Source organism: Psilocybe cubensis, chromosome 3 (assembly GCF_017499595.1).
Source record: "Psilocybe cubensis strain MGC-MH-2018 chromosome 3, whole genome shotgun sequence".
NCBI lineage: Eukaryota > Fungi > Basidiomycota > Agaricomycetes > Agaricales > Agrocybaceae > Psilocybe > Psilocybe cubensis.
In genome coordinates, this window is record NC_063001.1 from 1850539 (window position 1) to 1869286 (window position 18748).

The following is an 18748-nucleotide window of genomic DNA, read 5'->3' on the forward strand; positions in this document are numbered from 1 at the left end:
TCCCTTGATATCGACTTCGTTCTACGATGCATTTCTCTACAGTAGCAACCGCCCTCCTTTTCGCTACTTACGTTGCTGCTGAGGATCACATTGTTACGGTTGGCGCCAACAATCAGGTATATGCTTGCTGGAATCTACGGAATGCTTCACATGCTCAAATCTTTCGTTACAGTTACTTTTCAGTCCTACAAATATTACTATTGCTGATGGAGACACAATTTCGTTCCAATTGTCAGTCATTCTAATCTATTCTCAATTGCTCTGCTAAGTTAGCTGAATGTCTAGCGTATCGAAAAACCACGTAAGGACAACTTTCTGTGGCCTCACGCTCAAATTTTCATTCTGAACGCTATTTGTAACAGTCGGTTACCCAGTCCTCCTTCACCAGTCCATGTGTCCAATCGCCGAATGCCATAAATTCTGGCTTCATGCCTATTAATGCAACAGTCATGGCCTCTCAACAATTTCCTCAGTGGCAGATCAGTGTAAGCAATGCTTCCAGCCCAATTTGGTTCTTCTGTGCGCAAACGATGCCGGTGTCGTAAGACATATATACTTACCTGCTTGGAACGTTAACCTTAATATAATATTTTATAGACATTGCGAGCAAGGTATGGTGTTCGCCGTCAATGCCCCACCAGCCAAGTCATTCGCTCAGTTCCAGGTAATATTCTTCCGTCTAAAGTGGTCTTCTCGAGTCTGAATTAATTGTTACTCAGGCTAACGCAATGAATGGGGGTTCAACAAACGCTAATTCGACATCAACTAACGGAACCGCCACTAACAGCACGTCCGGGGGGGATGCTTCAACACCGGGTTCTGGTAGCGCGTCCGGGGGGAGTGCTTCCACTCCGGGTTCTGGTAGCGCTTCCACTGGAAATGCATCAGCCGCACCACCTCCTAACAGCAGTCAATCTGCAAAGACTGGCGGGGCCCTTAAAGTCGGTGGTCCTGCTGCTGGAATTATTACCTTGACTGCACTCTTCGCTACTTTCATTCTGTAGATTTGTTTCGAGTACAAACATAATTCTAGAATGGAATGTATGTTAAGTATATTCCCTGTAGAGACACATCCATTTGAATTTCACATTCTCGCTTTACATGACACCGCTCATATAATGATACGAGCCTGATAAAATCTAAGTGGACAGTTGGCCAGCAATATGATGTTCGGGCCTGCTGATTAGATAAACATTAACGGGTCATTCTTGCACATGCATAACGCGATGCTGCCGAAACTGGAACTACTGCACGTTGACGCTGCCTTCATACTTACTTCCAGATAATCGCCACCTTGTCTTCACCCTCCTGCAGAGTGTATTTTGTTTTTGTCTTCCTTTCAATAAGATATGGATGCAATCCGTGTTTCCAAGGTAACTGGGCAGGGTTAAAGTCTTTGGCTGTTTTCATTTAATGGCAATTTGCTTAGGTGGAGCAAGTCATTTTTTCAAAAGCTGGCTCGATTTCTCAGGGAACAGTCCATTTAACGGCCCACCATATTATATTCCGTTACGATGAAGCTGAAGAGAAGGAAATGTGGGTGAGTAATCACACATCTGTCTCTTGATATCCTAAAGAGCCGTCTGTAGATGCCTTATCCTCTGATATCCTTGGTTAATCGCCTTCCACATACCCTTCAAGGTCAATCACAGCTCAATTTCCAGACTCGAACCTTTGAGTCGTTCTCCCTGACATTTAAAAAGGACACTGATGCCGGTGATGTCTTCGAAAGCGTCAAGGAGCTGACTGTTGCCGGTACGTGGACCTGTTTAATTGCTTATATTAACCTAATAGCATTCAAGGTTCCGTCTCCCAGCTCTATGCCTTTTTCTATACTCCAACACCACCGTTCCCTAATAGGGACGGATGGACCATCTATTCTCCCCGAGATGAATACGTGCGGATGGGGGTGGGTACCCGTTCCAAAGCATGGCGATTCACGGACCTCAATAAAGATTACACTGTATATACTGCACCCAATCTATCTGGCATACGGTCACTAATTTCTAACTAGTTCTGCCCAACTTACCCATCCCGCCTAGTAGTACCCACCAGAATCAGCGATACCACTCTACAATATGCCTCTAAATATCGGAGCAAATGTCGAATCCCAATATTAAGCTACCTTCATTGGGCAAACTATGTAAGCGCAAATGTCATGATATGCGAAGTAAATATAACAATATCTTTAGGGGAGCATTACTCGTTCAAGCCAGCCAATGGTTGGTATAACACAGAGCAGATCCGTACAGGATGAAAAACTTATTGAGGCTATATTTCAATCACATTGGTCACCGGAATCTCGCGTATCGAACACAGTTGTATATGGTGCTACTCCAACCAACCTAATCATTGATGCTCGGCCAACAGTCAATGCAGTAGCTAACACTGCTAAAGGTGCTGGCACAGAAAATATGGATTACTACAAGGAAGGCAAGAAAATATACCTTGGAATTGACCATATTCATACCATGCGGGAGTCCTTAGCAAAAGTCGTAGAAGCACTCAAGGAAGCCGATCAACTCCTCGCTAGCATCAACAACGAAACCGATCATGGAACAAGCCTTGCGGTGCTAGACAAACAAGCCTTACGTCGCTCTGGATGGCTGCGTCATATTTCTGCGATTTTGGAAGGCACCTTAATCATAACAAAAAACATTCACGTTAATTCATCGCATGTCCTTATCCATTGCTCTGACGGTTGGGATCGTACATCTCAACTCTCTGCGTTGTCTCAGATTTGCCTTGATCCCTTCTATCGAACCATTCGTGGATTTGAAATTTTGGTCGAAAAGGACTGGTTGTCATTTGGCCATAAATTTTTGGACCGTTGTGGACATTTGTCTTCTGATAAATTCTTTTTGTCGCCTACGGTCGACGCGAACTCTGGAAGTGGAGCGGATGCTGCCCAAGCCTTTCTAGCTTCGGTTCAAAATCGGTTCGCTTCTCAACAGCATATAAAGGAGACAAGTCCTGTATTTCACCAATTCCTGGAGTCTGTGCGGCAAATCCAACGTCAGTATCCAGAACGTTTCGAATTTAATGAACGTTTCCTGCGAACACTTTACTACCATCTTTACTCATGCCAATTCGGAACATTTCTTTTCAATACTGAAAAAGATAGAAGAGTTGGAGACGGCAATGGGCCACCTCCCTGTGAACGTACCATCAGTGTTTGGGATTTCTTCAATTCTCCTGCGGAGATGGCTCAGAACACGAACCCTGATTACAACCCTGCTCTTGATGACCCCGCTAGCCGTTCCCCTGATGCTGATATGGGTGTATTGTTTCCCAACCCGAAGAACGTACGCTTTTGGAACGAGCTTTACGGACGGACAGATGAAGAAATGAATGGAAAATTCATCTTTGGGCAATCTCGAGAAACGGAGGTCGTGGGCCCTGTTGATAACGCCGCGGAGGATCCCGTCGTACAGGACACCACAAGAACCCAACTCTTTCAAACCTCGCCGTCGAAAGCAGGGGTTTCCGTGGATAAAATGTCTCATTCCGTAAACCCAACTTCTTCTGGACGTAAATTATCTCCAGGTATTACTGCAAGCCTTCGAGATTTGTCATCTTCGCTTCCAGATTTCGCTACTTCAGCTCCTGGGCCCAGTAGAAGCTCTAGTTCAACGCCTGCTCCCCCAAGTACACAACAATCGAAAACTTATACGTCAATACCTGCCAATCAGACACATCTACCGCTTTGGTCGAGATCAATGCCCCCAGAGTTAGGAGGTGGGGTGAAATCAGTGTGGGGGAAGCTTTCTTCAAATGCTTCAGCGGCTTTCTCCGTTGTACAGGATGCATATGCTGGTGTTGCGAAAGATTTGCTCAACACGGGACAAACCGACGAACCGGGATCTGACAAAACGTCTGAACTTCGTGGCCGAGACACTCTTAGTACATGGGGCGAACGATCAATACCCCGTCCTCATTCTCCACAGTCCTCTTCACGTATCCCTGCCATGACCATGAGTAATCCGTGGTCTGTCTCCCAACCTGTTCGGCACATGTCTATTTTCGAAGAGAATCCCTGGGGATCACCAGCGCAACCTGAAGAACAACTCGGGACCACTACGCCATCAATCGTCAACTGCCCAACTAGTCCACTTCCTCTTGATCCCACTGTTGCCACTATTCCAGCCACAGTTCCCAATGTTCCCAACTCTGGGCTCACTTCACAATCCGTCAAGCAAACCCAGGGGGAGGGTTCTCAGCCAATTTCTAAAAAGGACACGGCATACAGTACCGGCGACCCATTGGGAGTGGGGTTTTTGTAAATTGAATAACAACGATGTAATACTAGCACACAATCAACATATCTGCCATTAACCATAACGTTAGCGAGGACGTAAGCCAATTAAATCAAACGAGTATTTTTTTCTTCACTGATAATAAGTAGCACCATTTCCATAGGAAAAAATACATTGGTGGAAGATTGACGAGATGGCGTGATATGGAACGATATGATTACATAATCAACAACTTTCAATAAATTTCAAAGAGTTGAGAATCAACATACACCCCAACTTTCTTCTTCCCATACCCCCCATTCCTTTCACTTCCTACAATGGCCCCGAACGGACAAGCAGTTCATGCCGCCCTAGAGCCTGGTCACTTTTTATTCACTTCTGAGTCTGTTGGGGAAGGCCACCCTGGTGCGTCGTCTTATTTTTCCGTCTTTTTCAACCCTCTGACATCGACCTAGATAAGATCTGTGACCAGGTTTCCGATGCCATTGTACGTTTATGATTTTTCTATAGATATTCAGATCATTGAACACATTTCATTGTTGCAGCTTGATGCCTGCCTTGCTGAGGATCCCTCATCCAAAGTCGCTTGCGAGACTGCTTCCAAGACAGGAATGATCATGGTTTTCGGCGAGATCACCACCAAGGCCAAACTCGACTATCAAAAAGTCATCCGCGAGACTATCAAGCAAATCGGTTATGACGATTCCTCCAAGGGATTCGATTACAAGACCTGCAACATTTTGGTAGCTATTGAGCAGCAATCCCCCGACATTGCTCAGGGCTTGGATCACGGTTCTCTTGAGGACCATGGTGCTGGTGATCAGGGTATTATGTTCGGTTACGCTACCGACGAGACAGAGGAATACATGCCATTGACCATTATGCTTGCCCACAAGTTGAATGCTGCCATGGCTGCTGCTCGTCGCTCTGGAGAACTTGGGTGGCTCCGACCCGACTCCAAGACTCAGGTCACTGTTGAATACAAGAAGGATGGTGGAGCTACCATTCCTCTTCGTGTCGACACTGTTGTCATTTCCACCCAACACGCGGAGGAGATTTCGACTGAAGATCTCCGCAAAGAAATCCTCGAGAAGATCATCAAGCAAGTCATCCCTGCCAACCTCCTGGATGATAAGACCATCTATCACGTACGACCTTTCTCTTTTTATCTATACCATCTGCCTATTAACATTGTCCTTAGATCCAACCATCTGGGCGTTTCGTGATTGGTGGTCCTCAGGGTGATGCTGGTCTGACTGGTCGCAAGATCATCGTCGATACCTACGGTGGTTGGGGTGCCCATGGAGGAGGAGCTTTCTCCGGCAAGGACTTTTCTAAGGTCGATCGATCAGCTGCCTACACTGCTCGTTGGATTGGTGAGTCCTTCCCTTATTTTGTTTTGTTACCTTCCCATCTGACCCATTTACAGCCAAGTCCTTGGTTGCCGCAGGGCTTGCCCGTCGTGCTCTCGTCCAACTTTCTTACGCCATTGGTGTCGCTGAGCCCCTTTCTATCTACGTCGATACATACGGCACTGGCAAGAAGACTGATGAGGAGCTCGTTGAGATTATTCGCAACAACTGGGATCTCCGACCTGGTGTCATCGGTAAGGAGTCTTTTTCCTCGCAGTATCAACCGTTCTCATGGAGTTGATACAGTCCGCGAGCTCGACTTGCAGAAGCCTCAATATCTCAAGACTGCGTCTTACGGTCACTTCGGAAACCCTTCTTACACTTGGGAGAAGCCTAAGCAACTCAAACTCTAATCAATGCTCTAGATCTGCTTCATTTTTTCATACTCTATCTGTCTTGTTTAGCTTGCATTGGAAGTTCATCCTTCCGCACATTCATTTCTCACATCGCATTTCTGTAGATACCATTGTAATGACCTCCTATCACACGTCCTGACGACCCACACCATTATATTCACTGTAGCTCTGTGGATTGTAGATTAGGCATCCTTCATCTGCCTTAACGTTATAAGCGTAGCACAAAAAAAGTAATATGTAGTTGAAAAAGAATTGAATGCGTTCAACACGCCTCTTCGATTTCGATTTTTGTCTTTTTTGCCTGTCAATGTTTTTCGGGTTGCACAGATGGTTTTCTGGTGAATTGCAGCGATGTCTTTCTACGGGTAGTAATCACGTGGATTTAGCCAATGGGCAATCAAGTCCTCAAAATTTCCTCTTGAGGAAGATCGATATAAATTTTCGTTTTGGTTTATCCGTTGTTGGCTACTCCGGCACTCTACACAGCACGCGTGCCTTTATCTGATACGCAGACAGTGAGTGCATAGAGCGTTTTCATATCTGATGCTTCTGACAATTCATCAGTGTGTGGAATTCTAGGGTTACTCCTTCACGATGCATCCATAGACGCTGCTGCCGAAATATGCGAAGGGCTTTCTCTTCTGCAGCACAGAGGACAAGATGCGTGTGGAGTCATCACTTGTGGTCCTAAAGGTCGCTTCTATCAGTGCAAGGCAAATGGCATGGTTCGCGACATCTTCGACGCAAATTCGATATCTCGCCTAATTGGTGGTATGGGTGTTGGACATGGTGAATTATTCGAGTTCTACAGATTGATATTATGCTGATCCTAGCCTGTCGTAGTGCGATACCCAACTGCTGGCAGCTTCAATAACGCAGAAGCTCAGCCGTTTTATGTTAACTCGCCTTATGGGATTGTTTTCGCTCATGTAACTTGCTCTCTGCCGTTATTCACATTGCATTACTGAATTATATTCCAGAATGGCAACCTTATCAACACAGAGTCTCTCATGCAATTCATGGATCACACCGCTCATAGACATATCAATACCGCGTCTGATTCAGAGCTTTTACTTAATATCTTTGCCTACAACCTCCAACAGACTGGGAAATTCCGCATCAACGAAGAAGATATTTTCACTGCCATTGGAGGCATGATGACCCAGGTCAAAGGTGCCTATGCTTGCGTTGCGATGCTCGCAGGATTTGGGATTATAGCATTCCGCGATCCCAATGGCATTCGTCCGGTGGGTGTCGCAACCAGAAAATCAGGAACTGGCCTCGACTACATCGTTGCGTCAGAAAGTGTCGTCGCGGATGCCAGCGGGTTCACAGATTGGGAAGATGTTAAACCTGGTACATCTTGATGTCTACTGCACATCTATTTAAAATTGATCATTTTATATAGGAGAGGCTATCATCATCACCCGAAATGGCATATCTCGTCGGCAAATTGCCGCCCCGGCTACCTTTGCCCCGGATATATTTGAATTTGTGTACTTTGCGCGTCCAGATTCAGTGATAGATGGTATTAGCGTGTACAGAAGTCGCATGGCTATGGGAGACGCTTTAGCGGAAAAAGTACGGACGGTTCTGAAAGAGGCAAATATTGAAGTCGATGTCGTTATCCCAGTATGTGTCAATCCTATGTTCTCTTGTATGCAAATTTGACTAGTTATGTCAAGGTACCCGACACCTCGCGAGTCGCAGCCTTGAATTTAGCTCAAAAACTAGCTCTGCCTTATCGTGAGGGTTTCATCAAGAACCGATATGTCGGAAGGACATTTATCATGCCTGGACAACAAATGAGGTCCGAATGTCATTTCTTCCACAGGAATTTGGATTTACTTTTCGTTATAGAAAAAAGAATGTGAGGCGAAAGCTCAACGCCATGGCTTTGGAGTTTGCTAACAAGAATGTTCTCATCGTGGATGGTAAAGTTCTTTTTGTATTTTATTGATTCACACTTCACAAAAGTCGTTCACCAGATTCAATTGTCCGAGGCACAACTTCAAAAGAAATTGTTCAGATGGCAAAGGATGTAGGGGCCAAAAAGGTTATTGTTGCTAGTTGTGCACCACCTATTCGGTCAGTAGTAAGCTCGGATTTTGTTGTACTTCGACTACTGATTCTTTTACAGTTACCCGAACGTATACGGGATTGATATGCCTTCTCGCAAGGAGCTTGTCGCGCATGGTCGGGATAACGAAGAAATTGCTTCTGCTATTGGTGCAGACCTTGTCATATTTCAGACTTTGCCTGACTTGCTAGAGTCTGTGCGGCAATTCAGACCCACTATTCAAGACTTCGACTGTTCTGTCTTTACGGGTGAATATGTCACTGGCGGTGTCAACGAGGAATACTTACAACACCTGGAAACACTTCGTGCTGATAATACTCGAGCAAAAGCAATAAGCCTGGATTTGGGGGCACTGGACGGAAAACGAGGAAGCGTAGCAAACGGATCGACCAAAGAACAGGAACAAAATACTTCTTCAAGTACACCCACCAACGGTTCAGATGATACTGTTGGCCTTCACAACTCGTGGAAAACTCAGTCTTGACCTTCTAAGGCTGGAAGCTCTTGTGAACACATCTAGAGATCATTATATTATCCTGTCATCTTATGTGATTATTGTAATTGTACTTTTGTATGGATAATATCCAGTAAATACATAGAAAGGGTCTGCATGCAGCATAACCACCTCATCCAAGACTTAAGAGTAGTTGGCCATGAATAAATCTAACCAGCCAAACGCGATGACTTTTACTCATTTGGATCACTTTGTCATCATTACCAACAACAACAACTTGAGATTGACAGTTGTTGTTACGTGTGGTACGATCATGTTGTTGTTGGTACTACTTATTGCATCCCATTGCGACTCCAAGCACCTTCCGGATTTCCCGTTCAAGCAGCCCGTTGCTTACTATGCGGATAATCGCGACGTGTTGCCGATTGTATATTCAAGTTATAATCATCGGTTTGTTTCTCAGTGGCAGCGCAAAGGTTATACGCTCTGAGTCTGCATGGAATGGTCGCGTCACGCCCGAATCGACGAAACTTGCTCCATTTACACCTTACTATGTCCCGCCTGGAGCAAAAAGTTATGATTCTACCTCCCCTTTTATATCGTACAAGGGCGTATGGTCGGACCACTATTCAACCAGCTATGTTGGGAAATCTCTTCGGTCGACCTCTGATCCTGGTGCGGAGGTGGTCATGACTTTTACGGGCACTGGTATAGAATGGTTCGGGAACATGGACCAGACACATGGTGTTGCCCTCGTCATGATTGACGGTCAAACCGTGGGGGAAGTCAACACGTACATCAACCAAACTATTCCCCTCAAGCAGCAGAGGTTATTTTCGAAATTCAATATGAAGCCTATCTCTCATACTCTCAAGATTATCAATCTTGCAAAAAGACCAGGTTCTATCAGAAAGACTGTCATTGATGTGGATGCCTTTGTCGTTACTAGAGGGTATGCAATTCGTTCAACAACTTCGCGTCGTTTTTCTTCAAATGATTCTACACGAGTTGATTCTAATGCGATGCCTCGAGCTATTCCTGAATGGACTCTAATTCAAAATGGATCAACTGGGGTTCATGCTATGCAATTGTCGATTGTCTCTGACACTCACGCTTTGATTATTGACAAAGTAGAACACAATCCAGTGTCTATTGACGGTCATCCAGCGTGGGCAGCATTGTACAACCTTGTTGACCATTCAGTCACACCTTTGAGAATGCAATCGAATTCTTTTTGCGCCGGTGGAACATTTCTAGGCAACGGTACTCTTATCAATGTTGGAGGAAATCCTGTCGTTGAGACACACACATCTGCAGCTGACTTTGGCGACTTAAATGGACTCCAGGCCATCCGCATTTTCGAACCCTGCGATTCATCCACTGCAACTTGCGTGATATACGAAAATCATTCACGCATACGCATGGCAAGTCCCCGGTGGTACAACACTGTTATCCGGTTGGCTGATGGCAGTGCCATGATTATTGGAGGAGCTCGTAAAGGTGGTTGGATCAATAATGCCACTGTCAACAATCCTACTGTCGAGTATTTTCCTCCAAAAAATATCAAAGGGTCAAACGGCATGCCAATTAACCTTTCTTTATTAATAAATAGCCTGAGATCGAACCTATTTCCGATTGCTTTTGTCCTTCCAGATGGAAAAGTGTTTATTGCTGCCAATCGCGATGTAGTAATTTACGACTGGCAGGCTGATACGGAAAGATATCTCCCACAGATTCCCAATGGTGTCCGTGTGACGTATCCTATGGCAGGAACCGCCTTGTTACTGCCTCTGTCTCCTGAAAATGGATATGTACCAGAGGTATTGATATGTGGTGGTTCCACTGTGGACGACGCAAAACCGGGGTACGAGTTGTCTTCTCAAGACCCATCTTCGTCCCAGTGCTCGCGAATGGTCTTGGACGACGATGGCATCGAGGCAGGCTGGCAAACAGAGGATATGCCCGATGCTCGTTTGATGCCCGATGCAGTTCTGCTTCCGACAGGAAAGATTGTCATAGTCAATGGCGCTGGGTCAGGGATTTCGGGGTACGGCAATGTCGTGGATCAAATTGGAGCGTCGAATGCAGATAATCCAATTTTCATGCCTGTCCTTTACGATCCATTAGCACCTGTGGGAGGTAGATTTTCATCCAATGGTCTGCCCACAAGTTCTATCCCAAGGCTATACCACAGTGTCGCCACCCTCACTCCTGTCGGAAACATAATGATTGCAGGCAGCAACCCGAATCTCGATCGAAGTGAAATAAAATATGGCACAGAATATCGCGTTGAATGGTTGAACCCGCCATATATTTTCATGGATCGACCTATGATTACAAGCTTTGACATCAAGATACCCTTTGGTGCAAGCGTGAATGTTGAAGCACTATTGCCTGGCAATCATAATGATAATATACAGTGTGAGCTTACAATCTTATACTTGTCTATCTCCTAATTATTCCTCCGGAATCCAGTTGCACTTATGGACTTAGGTTTCGTTACTCATGCAGTTCATGCAAATTCACGACTGGTCTACCTTTTGTTTTCATATCAAAATGGAGTATTCGCTATTCAAGGTCCCCCTAGTGGGAACGTTTATCCTCCAGGTCCTGCATGGCTGTACATCGTCGTCGACGGTGTTCCTAGTGAAGGACGGAAAGTCATGGTAGGGGATGGGGGAGGACCGCCTGTTGATGAGAATGCAACCCAAAAGTGAGCTTGTTATATAATGCTTTAGGAAACAGCACGCTGACTTTCCTAGTGTGCTATCAAACACCGCTGTTGACCAGCACGAATCTTCACAAGTAGAGGGAGATGCCTCAGAGTGATTTTAACATTTTGAACCGTGAATATTGCTCTTGTGCTCGCTATTTTGTATGCGCCAGTCGATGATGACTGATCTTACGTGTATGTATTTATAAACTACCCCAACCCCGAGCAATTTTGTTTGGATATAAACTCATGTAACATCTGTCGTTTTGTAACACCATTCACAAATATGAAAGGCTTATATATTGGTTGCGGCAGTGAGCTAAGTCGAAGCAGTGGATGCACATATGATTGGAAAACAGAACACATCTCTTACAAAGCTCGTTGCTTCATGCGGCTGCTCACCGTCCTGAGACCCGCATACACTTTTCCTGGAGGAGATCCCAGAATCAAGGAAACCAAAGCATCACGAGCGATCTTGATATTTTGGTAGGCACCCATGATATGGATTTTCCTGAAGCGAACCCATAAGTTAGTGAGAGTGATGTAATCTGTTGCAAGACCTACGTATCCGCCAGCACTATGCGGGTACGACTGGTGTTTTCGATGGTAAATTTTGTTTTGCCGTCTTGTCCAGCAATACGACCGATTGCTCTTGAAAGGTGATCGCCATGTAGTGTCTTGACATCTTTGATTTCAAATGAATCAAGATAAAGGTCGTCAAGCCTTAGTAAAGCAATGGCATCCTGTTTTTAAAATATACATTAGTAAAATCCACGATCATAAAGCCGGGTTCGTGAGTTTACATTAACATCGAAACCTAAAGCATAGGCTTTGATAAAATCGGCTCCCTTTTGAAGGCCACCAATATCCTTCGTATGTCTCGACGTCTGAAATAAATATAATAAGGTGATCAGCATAAAGGTATAATCAAACGGAGATCATACTCACTCTTATTTCTACACATCTCCTCTGCACATTCATTCGTACCTGCAGACCAAGAATCTCCGTCAAAGGCCCGAATATGTGCAGCCAGTCCTTTTTCAAAGGTGTCATTCTGTGTGGAGGGATAGGGATCCGCCGTGTTTCAGATCTCAGGGTAGTTTTTTCAACACCAGGAGCAACTGGAGGGAATACGGGTGCGTCAGTTGATACAAGTGATGATGTGGGGTCTGCATCAATCATAAGCTCGTCGTCATCGTCGTCTGCTATTGTCTGCCTCGTCGGTGCATGTCTGTCGGTCGCATGATTCAAAGGCTCGAGGATTATCTCCTCATCTTCTCCGCCTTTATGAGATAGCGATGAGCTCGATGGATCGGAGGGGAGTGGATTGACAGTGCCCGATTTTTTGCGGACGATTTTTCGGCGATTTTTTTTAGTTTTTATGGGAGAGGTCGAGGAAGATGCGGCTCCAAGTGTATGTGTTACAACCATGGCTCCCTTACTTGAATTGAATCCAGATGCCTGGGTTTAACTGAAGAGATGATGGATCAGCAGTATAGGTGTTTGGGAAGAAAAAGTTGATAAATAATGTCACATTCGTGACACAACCCAAAATAGCTACGCGCATCAAACGCGCATTGGTTGTTCCAGGATTGTTCTGTAGCAATCCAGCAGATTCATTGCAGAATCCGTATCAAATTCGTATCTCAAGAGTCTGGCGGGACTTCAAGTCAAATAGCTTTACTAGATAACGACATTTAAGCTCCATCGAAAAAAATGTTCAATATGCTGCCACATGGGCTAACTAACAATGTTATATAGATGCAAGTGAAAACGGCGGTAATACAAATGATGATACATGGCAATGGAAACAAAAGAAATCCACGCGCTCCGGAAACTGAAAATGTAAGACAATGATGATGATAACAATGCGCTTCAAACGAGTAACAAGTTACGTCTAACGTGCGTTCAACCCCCACAAATATGCAAACTGATGAAAATTCTTGGGTGGATCAAAGTGTATCCCTTCGAACGCGGCGCATGAGAAGCCGATGAGCTTCTCGGAATTGCCACGCCTGTGGTTTTTCAAACGTATACAGGGCAAGACCAAAGCGACCTCTCCTTAGTATTTCCATCATCAAAAATGAGACTATAGCCAGTGTCAACATCAAAAGGCAATGAACAAAATAGAATAAGTATACTCACGTATAATTTCTACGTCATGTGCCAGTAAATGTGGCGTAAACTCTATATAACTGGAACCTAGGCCAGGGATACGCGTGGAGATAAAGGAGGATTTTTGGATCTCTTCTTCACTTTGCGTATCTTCGGTCTGGGATGGAGAAGGTAGATCGGGAAAAAAAGTGCCGTTGCGTAGAGAGATTGACGATTTTTTTTTTGACAGAAACCTGTGCTTGGCTCCTTTCTTGACTGTGGGCAATCGGAAAACGTTTCGATAAAATGATCCTTTTACACTGTCCGTGTCACAGTCGAAGAGCTGCAAGATTAATAGTTTAAACTACATATGCACATATACGAGATGAATACTTACTGTGAGAGAGTTAGTAGTTGCCATCCAAACATATTCAGTGTCAAAACGTGTAGGTATGACAAGATTTTTAGGCCTGACAAAATATATAGCAAACATATAATGTTGTAAAAAATCATACGCACATGAAGCGCACAGTTGTCGACCCAAATAAATCAGTAAGGCCGCCAACCTTTTCACCATGTATGGATATGGTTGGCCGACACCCCTGCCACGCAATTTCAGCAAGTACTTTCCCTGTCGGGGCCGTTATTGATGTCCGCCTCTCTACAACATCGGGAAGAATCTCCGAGCTAGACGACGGTGCTCGCTTTTTCAGAAAAGAGGGAGAAGAGCCAACCATAGTAGGAGATCTTGGATTAGAAGAGGTGTCTGACGAACGTATTTGTTCTTCTGGCAAAACCGTCGTCGAAACGAGGATAGTCACGATGTTGTATGCACACTTGCCAGTGTTGACATCGACAAGTGTAGAGTTCAGCATATCCGGAGACGTGAATTTAAGCAACATCGTCAATGAGCCTAGGGAAATTAGAAAGAACGAAATTCAAGGCGCAAGACTATAACTAGTGGAAAAATGGCTCAAAATAGTGAGAGGTTTGTGATTTCCCAGTTGGGCAATCCGTTTGTGCAGATTGGGTACAGGATAAGCTACGGCCGTAGTAGAGAGGCATAACGGCGCTTTTTCATACCACCCTGGGTGACAGACATACATTAGAGTTCAGATAAGAGCACCAATGATTGAGAAATGAACTGGAAGAAAATTATGCAAAACAAAGTAGTGGTGGAATTTGGCCAAGAGCGGAGCACACAGTTGAATCATCATTTTGATAGTCACATGATGGCATAGCCACTGTCGGGTGGGCTTGCTTGTTGATGTTGAAATTGTGGCTGCAAACAAAGCGAGAAAGTGAACATCTACAGTGTTAGTTTACCACCGCCAACGACTGCGACGACAACGAGTGTCTTTGACTCTCAAACTCCTATTCATTCATCTGCAAGTCGACATCATCTCTACGACGGCTTCCATAAGCTAGTCCCGTTTTGTTTGCAAACAAACACAAGTTGGTCGCTTTCTGTGGGGAAGGTTGATCCAACAGGATTTGTGTAGTCAGTGTTGGTTATGGCTCACGCAAGACGCTCACCGCAACATAGAGCAACGTCACCATCTGTCAGTTCTCCATCCACTACTCGAAAGAACTCCTTAAGACGTTCCACGAGCAGAACATCGTCTCGTGCGCCTACCGAATTCATTCCATCTACGTCTTTCCACACTCTCAGACCTGTCTTGGTTCCTCTCGAATCAAATCTACGTCGTCAACCATCCAGAACCGCCCTTACTCACAAAGTTGACGGGCTGGACCAGCTGATGCGCGATCCAGGTCATGTGATCGCCGGGTCCAAGAGAAAGCGCGTTACTAGCAGTAATGAGAATGCGCATACTCACGGTCGACCGACGCGAGGCTCTGGAAGACTCAAACGTCTTCGGACTACTAGCGAGACTGTTTCGCGCTACCGACGTGCTTCGACTAGCGAAGAAAGTCGCTCAGAAGCCAGCGAAATGGAAGTTGATACCAGAATTGACACACACGAGGAGGACACCGAGGGTTCCGACGACGAGGAGTGCCCGCAAGGTGGTTATGAAGACGAAGAACATTACGACTCGTGTACGTCTCTATTAATTATACTGTATATATATGCATTTTTTCACATTTTTCAAAGCGGACGAATTCCTACTTCACTCAGCTTCTCCAAAAAGACTAAACAGACTACTCAAACTTAAACTTGTAGAATTATACGAACTATGTGGTCTAACAGGCACCCCACAATCTTTAACAAAACATGAGCTTGTAGATGCCATAGTCAACAACCGTGATGGCTGCGCTTCAGTGCCACCATCATCACCACTGGGTAAAGGGGATGGTGCATCGTCGGAATATTCAAGTGACGATGCTCATTTTGCAGGAGACGAGGAAACGGACGCCGGCGGCTCACGCCTTCCCTCACATGGCAGTCCCCTGAAACGGCGGGTAACCACGCACGATTTTGGGGCAGCGCCATTGCGGCCCTTGAAAAACCGTAGTCTCTCGATGGGCAACATTTCGGGCAACAATGAAGTCCCAAGATCTTTAATATCAGAAAGAAAACTGTTGATGCAGCTGGATGCGAAACAAATTGAGTCAACTGGTCCGAGGTTAGTCATGTAAATACAAATTGCAAGTATGATGGTCTAATGGTTTGTCTAGGAGAAAAAATACGGCTCGATCTTCTCCAGCGACAAGCACCACAACATCATCATTGAAATCGTCGCCGCCTGCCACACGATTGCGGTCACGTAATGTTTCTGTCTCTGCAAACTCGAGTGTACCCGAGCCAACGAGCAGAGGTAAAGGGAAAGGCAAGGCTAAGCAAGTTGAATTTAGTAATGAGGTGGAAATCCACGAGTCGTCATTGAAACTGGGCTCGAGGGGAAAAGAGGTGCAGACACTTGTCGATTCTGAAAGTGACTTGACGGAATTGGAAGAAGAAGAAGAAGAAGAAGTGGAAGGTAGAAGAGAGCCTGTTGGAATTCCTAGCCCTCGAAGACTTCGCAGCAAAGATCGCGAAACGGAGAGATCAGTGGCCAAGCAAGTAGAAGATCCCGACGTGACTCCCATTGCCAGATCAAAGCAGCAGAGAAGAATTCGGGGCGTCAGTCATGATCGAACTATGGACAATGCTGAGAGTTCCACGAATCGTAATCGACGAGTTACTCCTATGCGGAAAGCGAAGAGAAAAGTCGGAAATCTGAAGGAATCCGATCCTGAGGACCGTGATGAAGAAAAGGAAGCAGACGAAGTTCAAGAAGAAGGAGAGGAAGAAGAAGAAGAGGAGGAGGAGGATCTTCAGCCTGGCAACAATGAAGACGACGACGACGAAGCCGGTGAGGAGGATGAGGTCGATGAACTAATTTCATCTGCTTCTATAACACCTCCACCCGAATCCCACGGGCGCCGCACCCCCCTTAGGAGGAGACTTCGGCCAAGAAAGTCAAGAAACAGGGTTGCACCTACCGTTGATGAAGAGAACGAAGGAGACGATGAGGAGGAAGCGGAAGGAGAGGAAGGGGAGGAAGGCAATGATGGCGAGGAAGATGAGGAAGATGATGTGGAGGGTAATCAACAAAGTATAGCAGATGATGGAGACGATGAGGTTACAATTGCGGTTGAACCACGGAAATTGAGGAATGGAAAGATAGTCGGTGAAGAAGACACAGAGATGGATGTTGATGAAGAGTCCGTTGCAGACCAAGATGAAGATGGTGAAGTTGAGGATGAAGTAGATGATGCTGCAAGCATTGATGTCGACGCTGAAGGGGAAACAGATGAGGACGAGACCATGGAAGATGATGGTATGTCATCCTTTGAGTTACAGCGACAATACTTTTATCTTACAATTTTAAGTTGACTTAACGGTCGCCACAGCCAAAACCCTCGTCCGGATGCGACGAGACGATCTCGTGCGGCTTTGTGAAACGAGAGACCTCGATCCATCGGGAACCAAGCCTCAACTTGCTGAAGCCCTCTTACAATGGAGAGATCGGCAAGGGAACGATTTCTCGTCTCCATCTTCAGGAGGCACAGTCCGCCCTGCGTCTAAGAAGAAGAAAAGGACTAAACACCATTCTGATTCCACCAATACCGCTGTTCCTGTTCTCCTTCGTTCTGCCCATAATCACACAGATGAGCCTCGCACACCAGTACCTGGCAAGGATAAAGAAGGGAAAGACAAGGAAAATGAGGAATTAGAGCTGGATCTGGAAAGTCTGGGGCTGGAAGATCGTGAAATACCTCCTGAAAAGCTTACCAAGCTGGAGAAAATTGGTAGTGGAGGCTTCAAGGATGTGTTCATTGGTAAGTTCAAGAACAGGAAAATTGCCATCTCAGAATTTCGTGGCCAATTGAGCACCAGTATGTATCTTCGACTCAGTTACGTCCTTTGCCGTTTTGACGTGACTTTTACAGTGGATATCAAAGAACTTAAATTGCTCGGCGCTTTCAATCACCCCAATATCGTCCGATTTGTATGTCATAAACGCGATATTACGGCTCTCAACACTAATCTTCTTTTAGCTTGGTGTCAGTATACCTGAGAACACCAAAGAGACTCCAGTCATGATCGTCAGCGAGTTGTGTTCCAATGGTGACCTCTTCGATTATATTCGCAATACCAATGCGCCCTCTTTACGCAAAGTTGTGAGTACTTTACTTTATTGATATATTGATCTTTGTTTTATTATTATCGTTTGCACAGTTGTTGATGATGCTTGACATCGCCAGAGGCCTTGAATATCTCCACACCAGGAAGCCTTCAATTATCCATCGTGACTGCAAATCTTCCAACATTCTCATTACAGCTAAAGGTACTGCCAAAATAGCGGATTTTGGCCTTGCCAAGGTGAAACAATCCACTCGCTCGATGGTACGCAGTCTAGTTGGCACTGTCAACTGGCAGGCTCCCGAGTTGTGGACGGCACATCCCAAATACAACCACAAAGTGGATACATTTTCTTGCGCGATGGTATACTGGGAAATGCTTCAGTGGCATGCGCAGACCAAGAAATTTCCTTGGGAGGTTTGTGTAGTGTGGTTATTTATACCTTGAGCAACGGAGACTCACTCTCCAACTGTAGGGGATGAACGAACATGCAATTTATGAGATTGTGGGTGCTAAACGCCAAAGGTGAGTCAAGATCATTTTAGTTTGTTTACAGTTCTCAGTCGTCTTTCAGACCACCTATTAACAACCTTCGGAAACAATGGTGCCCGGAAATTGTTGACCTTATGGAAAGGATGTGGGCACAAGAACATCAAGACAGACCAACTATGACTGAAGTAGTTAAGGCACTTGAAGAACTTTTGGCGACGTATTAATTTGAGTTGTTGCTCATGCACTCTGACATGCTAGGCTGTATTACTTTTACCACCTGCGGACCAGGTTTTATTTTTATTG

General features: G+C 45.3%; 7 protein-coding genes across 7 annotated transcripts; 5 read left to right on the plus strand and 2 right to left on the minus strand.

Annotated features, from left to right (window-relative positions):
• Positions 1–26: 26 nt before the first annotated feature.
• JR316_0003379 (uncharacterized protein) lies at positions 27–1004 on the plus strand (the record flags this gene model as incomplete). The annotated part of the gene is made up of 5 exons (XM_047889152.1): positions 27–116; positions 173–235; positions 363–485; positions 598–611; positions 686–1004. 5 exons carry the CDS (start codon positions 27–29, stop codon positions 1002–1004), a joined length of 609 nt encoding a protein of 202 aa, XP_047751526.1.
• Positions 1005–1349: 345 nt separating this feature from the next.
• On the plus strand, positions 1350–4283 carry JR316_0003380 (Phosphoinositide 3-phosphatase; the record flags this gene model as incomplete). Its single annotated transcript, XM_047889153.1, has 6 exons — positions 1350–1373; positions 1430–1540; positions 1590–1755; positions 1803–1963; positions 2015–2143; positions 2193–4283. 6 exons carry the CDS (start codon positions 1350–1352, stop codon positions 4281–4283), a joined length of 2682 nt encoding a protein of 893 aa, XP_047751527.1.
• A 290-nt stretch (positions 4284–4573) lies between these two features.
• Positions 4574–8588, plus strand: JR316_0003381 (S-adenosylmethionine synthase; the record flags this gene model as incomplete). Its single annotated transcript, XM_047889154.1, has 14 exons — positions 4574–4661; positions 4712–4743; positions 4802–5404; positions 5458–5632; positions 5686–5862; positions 5915–5965; positions 6589–6813; positions 6868–6953; positions 7005–7380; positions 7433–7656; positions 7710–7834; positions 7885–7958; positions 8013–8112; positions 8165–8588. The coding sequence occupies 14 exons, from the start codon at positions 4574–4576 to the stop codon at positions 8586–8588; spliced, it is 2760 nt and encodes a 919-aa protein (XP_047751528.1).
• Positions 8589–8956: 368 nt separating this feature from the next.
• JR316_0003382 (Aldehyde oxidase GLOX) lies at positions 8957–11387 on the plus strand (the record flags this gene model as incomplete). Its single annotated transcript, XM_047889155.1, has 3 exons — positions 8957–10979; positions 11034–11271; positions 11321–11387. The coding sequence occupies 3 exons, from the start codon at positions 8957–8959 to the stop codon at positions 11385–11387; spliced, it is 2328 nt and encodes a 775-aa protein (XP_047751529.1).
• A 253-nt stretch (positions 11388–11640) lies between these two features.
• JR316_0003383 (pre-rRNA-processing protein pno1) lies at positions 11641–12702 on the minus strand (the record flags this gene model as incomplete). The annotated part of the gene is made up of 4 exons (XM_047889156.1): positions 11641–11782; positions 11836–12014; positions 12075–12158; positions 12220–12702. 4 exons carry the CDS (start codon positions 12700–12702, stop codon positions 11641–11643), a joined length of 888 nt encoding a protein of 295 aa, XP_047751530.1.
• Positions 12703–13223: 521 nt separating this feature from the next.
• Positions 13224–14267, minus strand: JR316_0003384 (uncharacterized protein; the record flags this gene model as incomplete). Its single annotated transcript, XM_047889157.1, has 4 exons — positions 13224–13360; positions 13417–13708; positions 13763–13835; positions 13885–14267. 4 exons carry the CDS (start codon positions 14265–14267, stop codon positions 13224–13226), a joined length of 885 nt encoding a protein of 294 aa, XP_047751531.1.
• Positions 14268–14879: 612 nt separating this feature from the next.
• JR316_0003385 (putative serine/threonine-protein kinase SIS8) lies at positions 14880–18669 on the plus strand (the record flags this gene model as incomplete). Its single annotated transcript, XM_047889158.1, has 9 exons — positions 14880–15423; positions 15479–15959; positions 16003–17147; positions 17200–17706; positions 17761–17819; positions 17869–17991; positions 18050–18370; positions 18429–18478; positions 18528–18669. The coding sequence occupies 9 exons, from the start codon at positions 14880–14882 to the stop codon at positions 18667–18669; spliced, it is 3372 nt and encodes a 1123-aa protein (XP_047751532.1).
• Positions 18670–18748: the final 79 nt, after the last annotated feature.